At 44.1% G+C, this 12,247-nt stretch overlaps 1 protein-coding gene across 6 annotated transcripts in view; it reads left to right on the forward strand.

The window, feature by feature from the left end:
* Nucleotides 1–12,247, forward strand: part of SCMH1 (Scm polycomb group protein homolog 1) — a 114,289-nt gene that overhangs the window by 29,767 nt on the left and 72,275 nt on the right. For all 6 annotated transcript variants that reach the window (XR_003859217.1, XM_029620027.1, XM_029620022.1 and 3 more), the window contains exons 6-7: nucleotides 587–675; nucleotides 1,454–1,697. Coding sequence is in view for 5 of the 6 variants with exons in the window: in XM_029620027.1 (XP_029475887.1) it covers nucleotides 587–675; nucleotides 1,454–1,697 (333 nt within the window). In the remaining variant the exon portion in view is untranslated. The remainder of the gene's footprint in view (nucleotides 1–586; nucleotides 676–1,453; nucleotides 1,698–12,247) is intronic.

Genomic DNA, 12,247 nt, shown 5'->3' on the forward strand with positions numbered 1-12,247 from the left:
AAGCCTATTTGGAAACACTACCCCCAAGAGAAAAACCTGTTTATTTCCCTTGATCAGCTCCCCTGATATTCAGCTGAACCTCTCAGCCTTGGAATGAGCAAAGAGATGTTATGTTGTGTTGCTATTGTCTGTATAAGGGGTGGCCAACTCTGGTCCTCAAAACAGGGGTGGGCAATTCTGGTCCCTGAGGGCTGGAAATCAGTTGGATTTTCAGGATATCACTAATGAATATGCATGAGAGAGATTTATATGCACTCATATTCATTAGGGATATTCTGTAAATCCGACTGGTTAGTGGTCCTCGGACTGGCATTGCCCACCCCTGCTTAAGAGCCATAAACAGCCTTGCTTTCAGGATATCCACTATAAATATGCATGCATTACCTTCATTGCATGCATGTCTGTCTTATGCATATTCATTGTGGATATCCTGAAAGCCAGGTCTTTTTGTGGCTCTTGAGGACCAGAGTTGGCCACCCCTGGTCTTACACAAAAATGAAGGTATTGGGAGATGGAGTATATTGTGCAAATGTATTAATTTGACATGCATTTGGAACTATAAATCATGTCGTCTGATGTTTTGCAGGGTTTCGACTGAATGCCTCTTCCTGGCCCATGTTTCTTCTGAAGACACTCAATGGGGCAGAGATGGCACCTGCAAGGATATTTCATAAGGTATTCATCTGTAGCCTTTACATAGCATCCCACCTAATTTTGACAGCATTACACACTGGATCCTGCATGTTTTCCTATTGGCAGAATTTATATGAATCTTACTCTGTAGAAATGATGCTGATACATAAGATAAAAGTAATACAAAAATTTTGAGTGGCACATTGGTAATATAAGGGAAAAGTAATGTCACTTTTGAGTAATAATGCAATATCAAGATCCAGCAGAAAAATTTTACCTGCTGTCATGACATGTTGCAATGGTATGCAGTGGAAACATAGCATTAGAGACCTGAGATGGAGAAGAGCAGCATGTGGCGGTATGTGTAGGAGCAGAGGGGGCAGCCTGTAGGTATGACATGAAAGTTGTGAGGGGGTGGTGTGTCTAATATTGTGAGAGATCTGAGAGGATGGCTGGCAGCAAATGGGCACAGTGAGAGTACTGAGGAGCAGCTATATCAGAATATGGAGTTAGCCAACTTGGAGACCAGAAATAGTGGCCTGGCCTGCCTTTGATGAAAGAATAAGGGAGAAGGAGGAAGGAGAGACTGTCCACGATTTATGAAAAGTGAATGGACAAGACTAAAGAGACACCTCATATGTAACGGCTTCCTGATAAGGGTTGAATAGATTAAATAATTAATGTACCTGTGCGTAATGGCTTTTTGATGAAAACCTTTAGGAAAGGTGGGCAGGTGAGAGTTAAACAAACAGAGAAATTTGTCATATTGGATGACTTATACTCTAACCATTGTTTCTCACTTGTTTAAATGTACCTGCAGGAACCTCCACCTCCCGCACAAAATTACTTTAAGGTGGGGATGAAGTTGGAAGCTGTGGATAGGAAGAACCCTCATTTTATCTGTCCAGCCACTATTGGTGAGGTGCGGGGTGGCGAGGTCCTAGTGACATTTGATGGCTGGAGAGGAGCCTTTGATTATTATTGCCGCTATGACTCCAGGGACATCTTTCCTGTTGGTTGGTGCTCCCTGACTGGTGATAACCTGCAGCCACCAGGATCTAAAGGTATGGCTGTATCATGTAACAGATGCTAGTTTTGGCTCTGACTCTAAGAACCAACTTGCTATTAAATTGTTGGCCTAATTGTTCGATCTTAGTTCTAATCCTGGTTTTCCTGCTGACTGTATGAGTATACAGACTGACAAGTCACTTCATCTGCCTCCATTTACCTAGCTGTAACTGGTGAATAATTGTTTGATTTATTCTCCATGGCAGAAAGGAGATTGATGGGCTATTTGATAATTCTGTACAAGAGCACCAGAGGATATAACTATGGCAAATTCCAGTCCTCGAGTTCATTTTGTTGTAGATATCCTGAAAACCTGGCTTGTTTGTGGCACTTGAGGACTGGAGTTTGCCATCACTGGGCTAACAGGAGCTAAAATAGAACGTCGGAGCAAGTTATGTGAACTAAAATTGAGGAATGATGAGAAAATTCTTAATGCTGTAAGTAGTTAGGGAATATGCTAATGTCTGAAACAGTTCTGACCAATTCAGGAAATCTGTTTAACATGAATGATATCCTTAGTAGTTCATGGTATTTCAGGATATTCAGATTTTGTGAACTTCTAATTTCTCGAATTGCAAAATAAAATAAACCTGGAAGAGACTCGGTCATCTATTCTAGTGTTTCTCAAGCCAGTGCTGTATTAACCCCCTAGCTGTTCTGGTTTTCAGAATATTCACAGTGAATATGATTGAGATTACTTCCATTGCATGCAAATCTATCTCATTCATATTCATTGTGAATATTCTGAAAACCAGAATGCTAAGAGGGTTACTCCAGGACTGGCTTGAGAATTGCATCCTCTATACTTAAACCATCTCAGACAAATTTCTGTAATTTGTTCTTGAAATGACTAGGGGTGTACATTAGTTTCTTCTGTTTCGGTGGGTGTGCGTGTACCTTGCCAACTCTTTAGGACACTTGGAAAAATGGATAGTATGCATGTATTTTTAATGAGATATTTGCATAATATCCATTTTTCCCAGTGTACTAGAAAGTCTGAGGTACGCGAGTGCCTTCCAAAACAGAAGAAACAAATGCACATCCCTAAAAATGACTGCATTACCTTCTTTAGTAACTTGTTTCTATGTTTGACCCATCCTTACAGAAATAAAGCTGGCTACTTCAGGCTATTCTTATAGGCCGTGCTGTTTAGGCTTATAATCATTTTTGTTGCTGTCCTTTGGGCTTTGTTCAGTTTCTCTGTATATTTCTTTTTTTTTCCATTCTTTATTTATTGCTTTCAAATTATTACAATAAACAACATTTATACAAGAAAATTTATATCATATTTGTTAACTGTTGATTTGGTAAATTCTCAAATATAAATCCACATTAGGGAATAACATCATCTCATCCAACAGTTAACTTACATGATTATATTTAGGTAAATAAGTGAAATCCTTACTTATCTCTGAACGGTTAAAAAGGAAAAAGAAAGAAAGAAACTATCTTTCAAGTATTATCACATTTAGGACCCAATTTTTCTAATGCCGGTCTATTTTCCTTCGAGGAGGTCTTTAAGACCCACCGGATCTACAAAGGAATATGTCTTACCCTCTAACCTAACATTACATTTACATGGGTATCTTAAACTAAAATATCCCCCTTTATCCCAGGACAAGCAGGATGCTAGTCCTCACATATGGGTGACGTCATCCACGGAGCCCTTAAGCGGGAAAAACTTCTGGCAAGTTTCTAGAAGTTTTAACTGGCTGCCTGAGGCTACTGAGCATGCCCGGCATGCCATGATATTCCCTGCCACAGGGGTCTCACTCCAGTCTTCTTTTTTCCGCGCTGCTAGCTGCATCGCGGTTTCCAGGAGCCCCGTGAGTTACCTCACAACGACTAACTTTAATTCTCAACTTTTTACCCTTTACGGGTCTCGCTCGGTTTGTCACCGGCTGGTGACAAACTTCATACTCTTTTTTGACAAAAAGGAATCCGAATTCATCGACGGATGTCGACGGAGAAAACCTCCGGATTCAAAAAATGTCCGGCCTGCAACCGGACTATGTCCATCACCGACCCGCACGTGGAGTGCGTCCGTTGTTTGGGAGGAGACCACGACATCGCTTCTTGTGCCCAATGTCAAGAAATGACGGCGAAAGGTAGGAAGCTTCGCCATGAAAGAATGGCTCAGATTTTTCAAATCAGAGCACCGACATCGCCGTCGACCTCGACTAGATCTTCCCCGATAGGCGTATCGAAGAAGATACTTCTAAAGAAAGTCCAACAAGGTTCGGGAGATGCTTCCTCGCCAACCCCGTCATCGTCCAGATCCGTTTCTGAGATCCGTCCCAAACATAAACACCGGAGACATCATGCGATTCCTCCGTTGCCATCGCCGGAAGAACCAAGGGCTAAACAGCGGAAGTTGTCATCGACCTCGGTAATCCCTTCAGAGGAATCGACACCGTCGACGTCCGTGGCGGACTTAACAACCTTGATTAAGAAGCTTGTCGCCGATGCCATGAAAGAAGCCATCCCGGCTGCATCTCCAATACCGGCCCTGGTAGGACCGATGCCGACCTACGGGTCGATGCCGACTCCCCAGTCGATGCCGGCCATCGGGCCGATGCCGATGACTCCATCGATGCCGGCCATCGGGCCGATGCCGATGTCTCCATCGATGCCGACTACCGAGTCGATGCCGGTACCATCGTCCACATCGATGCCAGTGCCGATGCCAACGTCATCGTCCATACCGATGCCAATCTCGGTGCCGATGACTGCTGCAGCTCTATCTATTCCGATGGACGTGCCTATCTGCGCTCCAACGATGCCTGCTGCTCCATCGATGTCAACAGCCTCATCTTCGATGCAAATTGCACATCCTTCGATGGAATCGACGAGTGTACATTCTACAATGTCCACAAGTGCTTCCAGACCAATCTCCTCATTGATTCCCATCTCCATGTTTTCCTTTCTCACTACATCACTTTCTACGGCGGCACAACCACCTCCACATTACACTGTAGCTCCTTCTGCAGCTTCAAGCCGGGGAAAAAAGGCAACAGGAAAGTCCAAACATCCAGAGATTCCCTCTGAGAAAAGATTACATGCTATCCTCACCAAAAGATATCATGATCTTTTATCTTCCTTGCCTTCATACCCGGCGGAAAACAGTGATACCAGTGATGGGGCACCGGACATCCAGGATCCTTTACCAGGACCCTCGGGGATTCCTCCATCTACAATTCCAAGCCATCCTTCATATCCTCAACCAGAGGATACATGGTCTGACACACAATCGGAGTATTCTTCAGAAGAAATTTTATCAGAAGGTACTCCGCCACAAACCAAGAAGCAATCCCCTCCTGAGGATTTATCCTTTGCTTCTTTCGTTCAAGAGATGTCGGAATCCATCCCTTTTCAACTTCAGGCAGAGAAAGATGACAGACAGCAAACACTGGAGATTCTACAATTTGTAGATCCTCCAAAACATAACCTAGCAATTCCAGTTCATGAAGTACTACTCCAACTTCAGCAACGGATTTGGGAGCACCCATGTACAACACCGGGAGTTAATCGTAGAATTGATTCTACATATTTAGTCCAAGCGGCCCCAGGCTTTGAGAAGCCACAACTACCACACAGTTCATTAGTTGTGGAATCTGCGCAAAAGAAATCAAGAAGGTCAAGAACTCACGCTTCTATCCCTCCTGGGAAAGATAACAGATTCCTAGACCTTATGGGGCGTAAGATTTACCAGGGAGCGATGCTAAATGCGAAAATTGCTGCGTACCAACTGTATATAACACAGCATCAAAGAAACCTGTGGAAGCAGATTGAGGAATTTCTTCCCTCTCTCCCTCAACAGCAGCAGGAGGCAGCACAACACATTGTGCAGAAAGGTCTGGATGCGGGCAAGCATGAGGTGCGAGCGGCGTACGACGCATTTGAGACTTCTTCCAGAACGGCAGCTTCAGGCATCAGTGCTCGAAGATGGGCCTGGTTGAAGGCGTCTGACCTACGTCCAGAGGTCCAGGATAAACTAGTGGACTTGCCTTGCCTGGGCGACAACTTGTTCGGAACAAAAGTACAAGATGCCGTAACGCAGCTTAGAGAGCACTCTGAAACATTAAAACAGCTCTCTACGTTGTCCCACGATGCTCCTACTCACCCTGCCCGCAGGCCGCCACGGCGAGACACCAGACGGCCTTTCTTTAGACCAAGAAGGTATTACCCCCAGACCTCAAGGCCACGCTCTACAAGGCCTCCGCAGCGCCCTCAGCAGAGACAGCAGAGAGCTGCAAGGCCACAGCCTCCGCCCCAAACTGCTTCCACCTCTGGCTTTTGAAAGCAGTCCCGGAGAACAGAGCCAACCCAACCCCTTTCCGAATTTGCCAGTGGGGGGAAGGATTTCCCACTTTTACAACGATTGGGAAAATATCACCACAGATCAATGGGTCTTATCCATAGTTCATCAGGGTTACCACCTAGACTTCACAGCTCCCCCGCCGGAGTGTCCACCACAAAACTCCTATCTCGATCACATACCTCAATTACAAATGGAATTATCTACTCTTCTGAAAGCAAGAGCGGTGGAACACGTACCACGCTCACAGAAGGGAAGAGGATTCTATTCCCGGTATTTCCTCATTCCAAAGAAAACCGGAGGACTGCGTCCAATTCTAGATCTCAGAAATCTCAACAAATTTCTAAGAAAAGAAAAATTCAGAATGGTATCCTTGGGCACCATTCTTCCTCTCATACAAAAGGGGGATTGGCTTTGTTCTCTGGATCTCCAAGACGCTTATACTCACATACCTATTTTCCCACCTCATCGCAAGTACCTAAGATTCAAGGTGGGACGCCAGCATTTCCAATACAGAGTCCTACCATTCGGCCTAGCCTCAGCTCCCAGAGTATTCACAAAATGCCTAGCAGTAATAGCAGGACATTTGCACAAACAAGGTGTTCATGTCTTCCCTTATCTAGACGATTGGCTTATAAAAAGTCAATCTCAACAAGGGGCGCTTACTTCTCTACATTACACAATAAAGGTACTGCACACACTGGGATTTCTCATCAATTATCAAAAATCCCACCTACAACCATCTCATCTACTCCAATACATAGGAGCAGAATTAGACACAAACCTCGCACAAGCTTTTCTTCCAGAAGACCGTGCACATACACTGTCCCAGTTAGCGTACGCCATGTCCACACAACTGCAAGTGACAGCTCATCAGTTCCTAATCTTACTGGGCCACATGGCATCAACGGTTCATGTCACTCCGATGGCACGACTTGCCATGCGACTTACGCAATGGACTCTCCGGTCGCAATGGATCCAAGCCATTCAACCGCTTCATTCTCCCATCCAAGTAACCCACCAACTTCGCTCATCGCTAAACTGGTGGACAATCAAAGACAATTTACGCAAGGGCCTGCCTTTCCAAAAGCCGATCCCTCAAATAACGTTAACTACAGATGCATCCACCTTGGGATGGGGAGCTCATGTAAACTCTCTTCAAACTCAAGGAACTTGGACAAAACTCGAAGCCACATATCAAATCAATTTTCTGGAACTTCGAGCTATACGCTATGCGCTGCATGCGTTCAAGGACTGCCTTTCACACAAGACTGTGTTAATCCAAACGGACAATACGGTGGCCATGTGGTACATCAACAAACAGGGAGGTACGGGCTCGTATCTCCTTTGTCAAGAAGCTGCGCAACTTTGGGACTGGGCCTTGAATCACTCAATGTTACTACAGGCCACTTATCTAGCAGGAATTCAAAATGTACTAGCAGACCGACTCAGTCGGCAATTCCAACCACACGAGTGGTCTCTGAATCCCTCGATAGCGACCAAAATATTCCAATGTTGGGGACAGCCAACAACAGACCTCTTTGCGTCGCACCTCAACCACAAGGTGACCAACTTCTGTTCCCTGCACCAACAGAAGCACCAACCAGCCAAGGACGCCTTTGCTCGCCCTTGGAACTCAGGCCTCCTATATGCATATCCTCCAATACCGCTTATCACCAAGACACTGGTGAAGCTACAACAGGACAAGGGGTCCATGATTCTCATAGCCCCATATTGGCCTCGACAAGTATGGTTTCCCACACTGCTAGACCTGTCAGTCAAGGATCCAATTCGCCTGGGAGTAGCTCCCAATCTCATCACTCAGGATCAGGGCCGGTTGCGCCATCCCAACCTTCAATCCCTATCCTTGACAGCATGGATGTTGAAAGCTTGATCTTACAATCACTTAACCTCTCAACTAATGTATCTCAAGTGCTTATAGCTTCCCGCAAACCTTCCACAAGAAAGAATTATTCTTTCAAGTGGAAACGATTCACTTCCTGGTGCAAGCAAAACAATACAGATCCTTTCACTTGCCCCACAACTACTCTGCTAGATTATCTGTGCTATCTTTCAGACTCTGGACTTCAGACATCGTCAATCAGAGTACATTTGAGTGCAATCTCAGCTTATCATGACAAGATAGGAGATGCACCTATCTCCACACAACCTCTCGTCAGTAGATTCATGAGAGGTCTAACTCAACTTAAACCACCAATTCGGCCCCCAGCTACGCAATGGGACCTGAATCTGGTCTTAACAGGTCTAATGCGTTCTCCCTTTGAACCCATAGATACCTGTGACCTTAAATTTCTCACATGGAAAACTATTTTCCTCATAGCCATTACATCAGCTAGGAGGGTTAGTGAATTACAAGCACTTGTCACATACGAACCTTACACAAAGTTCCTCCATGACAGAGTGGTTCTCCGAACACATCCAAAATTCCTTCCCAAGGTAGTTACGGAATTCCACTTAAATCAAACTATAGTTCTACCCACATTCTTTCCAAAGCCTCACTCTCATCAAGGCGAAAGAGCTTTACACACTTTGGACTGTAAACGTGCTTTGTCCTTTTACTTGAATCGCACGACGTCCCTCAGAAAATCCAATCAGCTTTTCGTCTCATATGACCCAAATAAGCCAGGTAAAGCAGTGGGAAAGCATACTCTATCCAATTGGTTAGCAGACTGCATACAATTTTGCTATACAAAAGCAGGCCTTCCTCTCCAAGGGCGAGTAAAGGCACATTCAGTAAGAGCAATGTCAACTTCAATAGCGCATTTTCGTTCAGTGCCAATCGTTGACATTTGTAAAGCAGCAACATGGACTTCTCTCCACACTTTTGCAGCTCACTACTGTTTAGACAAGGAAGGACGACAGGATTCAGCCTATGGACAATCTGTCTTAAAGAACTTGTTTCCAGTTTAATCCCAACTCCTTCTACATCCAACCTGCTGTGTACTTCGGCTGCATCATTTCCACAACAACGCATCACTGCTACATGCACGGACAATGACTCAGCCTCTAGCTTGCTAATCACCCATATGTGAGGACTAGCATCCTGCTTGTCCTGGGATAAAGCAAAATTGCTTACCTTGTAATAGGTGTTATCCCAGGACAGCAGGATGTAGTCCTCACGGAACCCACCCGCCACCCCGCGGAGTTGGGCCTCAGACTTTATTATTATATTTTTGCTTACGCTTATTGCTACATACAAGACTGGAGTGAGACCCCTGTGGCAGGGAATATCATGGCATGCCGGGCATGCTCAGTAGCCTCAGGCAGCCAGTTAAAACTTCTAGAAACTTGCCAGAAGTTTTTCCCGCTTAAGGGCTCCGTGGATGACGTCACCCATATGTGAGGACTACATCCTGCTGTCCTGGGATAACACCTATTACAAGGTAAGCAATTTTGCTTTATCCACAATTGTTTTCCTATATTGCAGAAAGGCTTTCCTACGAACTTGTGTGGCACGAGTTAGATCAGGAAAGATCCATACCTTTTGGCCATAGAAATTAATAACTCTATTCCGGAAAAAAGCTCTCAAAATATTTTCCTTATCTATGGAAAAGGCTAGTTGAACCAAGAGTGTTCTCCTTATATTTATTTCTAATTCATCCTGCGATTTCTGAAGCAAATCAGATAAGTCAATTGACTCTTCTCCACTATCTTTCACCTTTACATCTTCTAATTTTTCTCCCATTACAGTTTTTATCTTTTTATCCCCCAGGTAAAAAGCTTTTACAATTACCGGCAGTGTTTTTTCAGGAAATTTTAATATCTGCATTAAATAATTCCTGAATAACTCTAGTGGGTCCAATTTATTAGAAAAAGGAAAATTATTAACCCTTAGATTCAATGATCTTACAGTGTTCTCTAAATTCTCTATTCTTTTATTAACTTCATCTTCAACTTTTATCTGATGGACTTGGATTTTTTCAACACATGAAACACGATTTCCCATATCATTTAACATATCTTTTTGCTTCCCTATTTCATTAGTATTCAATGCAAGCGATTTAGTAGTTTTCAGAACAACCTCTGTTAAGTTATTTATAGATGTATCTAATTTTGCCAAATAATTCCACAGAGTTTCTAGAGTAATATTTGCTGGTTTTTTTGGCAAACTATCTCTCTTGATAATTACACTGATATTCTCTTGATCTCCTTTTTCCACCTCATCATTCTTTGGTGTACTAAACTCTTTTGGTGAAATATTAAGAGTTTCCATGGAATCAAGTTCTCCTAATAATTGTACCTTCTGCTTAGAGGGTCCCATATTTTCATTTAAATTCCCCAATTTCCCTTGTTTGTCCTGTGGGATAAAAGTCTCCTCATATAGGCCACCTGGTATATCCGGGGAGTTCCCCCCACCAGGTGGTGTTGGTGGAACCGGCGCTCCCGGGCTTAATGTTGTTTCATTGGCTAGAGATGAAATGCTCCGTTCTAGGATTTCATCTGCAGCAGCCTGCTCACACGGGATTTTCATAGGGTCCAACCACTCCAATACTGTTTTCTGTCCAAGGTCTTGTGCAGCCGCCTCACCAACGGGCCTTATCCTGGCCTTCCGTTTGGTGTGCGGCATATCAAGGAAATAATAAAATAACTAAACTTAGGACTTCAAAAAGTATTGGTAATGTGATATTGATTTATAAGGATTTCACAAAACGAAGGCAGCAGGTTAAACTAAGCCTTATGTTCATACCTGAGACGAATTTGAAACTTTATAGGCAAATCCCGGCGAATTCCGTCGAAGCCCGTCAAAGCCCTGCTTTGACGTGCGCGCCCCTTGAGCGCGCGCGGCTTAAGCTGCGCGCCGGCGTTGTCTGCGCGCCGCGGATGCCGAGGCTTTTATAGTCACTTCCTGGTTCTCCTCCCGTAGGTAGCCAATAGGAAAGCAGCGTTTTGAGATGTTACACCGTTGGGGCCAATCAAATCACCCCCGGGTCCAGCTGGTCATTCAGAGGAATTAAGCTTGAAATTGAGAGGAGACCGCTCAGGTAGTAAAAAAGCCAGTTCTCACCTGCCTGCCTCGATTTTCCTAGGCAGACGCCGAGGCTTTTATAGTCACTTCCTGGTTCTCCTCCCGTAGGTAGCCAATAGGAAAGCAGCGTCTTGAGATGTTACACCGTTGGGGCCAATCAAATCACCCCCGGGTCCAGCTGGTCATTCAGAGGAATTAAGCTTGAAATTGAGAGGAGACCGCTCAGGTAGTAAAAAAGCCAGTTCTCACCTGCCTTCTCTGTATATTTCTTGTGGGTGTGGAACTCAAAACTAGACAGTATTCTGAGAGTGGCCTTACTAATACTGAGCAGAGTGGGGAAAATTAGCCTGTGCAGTTTACCTATACATACCTATTAATAATAAATCCCAGCACAGTGCTAGCATGATTATAGCAGCATTAAATTGCTGACACATTCACTTTGAGGCCGATATTCAAAGATCGCAGAGTGCCTCAGTTTAGGCAAGCTTTGTTACTTAAATTAGGTGTCCAGCGTTGAACTTACTGATCATGTGTGAGATGAGTCTTCTATTGCAATTGTTTTGTCTGCTAAATCTCAAGTCATGTAGGCTGTCTGTCAGGATTTTTTGATTGCTCCTGGCCCTGTTAGTGTCCTTAGATTTTTTTGGCATTTTTAGTTTTCTTTTTTTCATGCACTGCAAGTCTGGGCACATTTTGTTAGGCTTCAGGATGCAGCATGTCATCAGTTGTAAATGTAAATCCAGTATCTAAAAATACTCCTAAATCTCTGATTCTACCACTTCCAGTATCCATGCTCTGAAGTGATCATGCTGGAAGTACCGCTCAACCTCTTGATCTAGCATGGTCCATGCAAGTTTCCTGAAGGCCATCCCCTGGTCTTCTAAGAGTACCTCCATATGGCCTTCATATACTTCTAGCCCCCTATGAGGTCTACTATAATCTTCTTGCATGAGGCATTCCAATCAAAATTGGACAGATGATTAGCCATGGAGGCATTGGACTGACACCTTGAATCATGTGGGTGTGTGGAGTGATCATGCAAGACTGGGGAACTGGACATCTAAATTGGCAGATGAAATTTAATGTGGAGAAACACAAAACAACACGCATATGAAGAAAAATAATGTGGGATTCTATCAGCAACACTGGAGGGGGAAAAAGCAAATAGAATGTTAGTCAGTTTTTTCTTTATTCCTTTCTGAATAATTTCTATCTTAAAATCATTAAACCCAGGGTGTGAT

Source organism: Rhinatrema bivittatum, chromosome 11 (genome assembly GCF_901001135.1).
Source record: "Rhinatrema bivittatum chromosome 11, aRhiBiv1.1, whole genome shotgun sequence".
NCBI lineage: Eukaryota > Metazoa > Chordata > Amphibia > Gymnophiona > Rhinatrematidae > Rhinatrema > Rhinatrema bivittatum.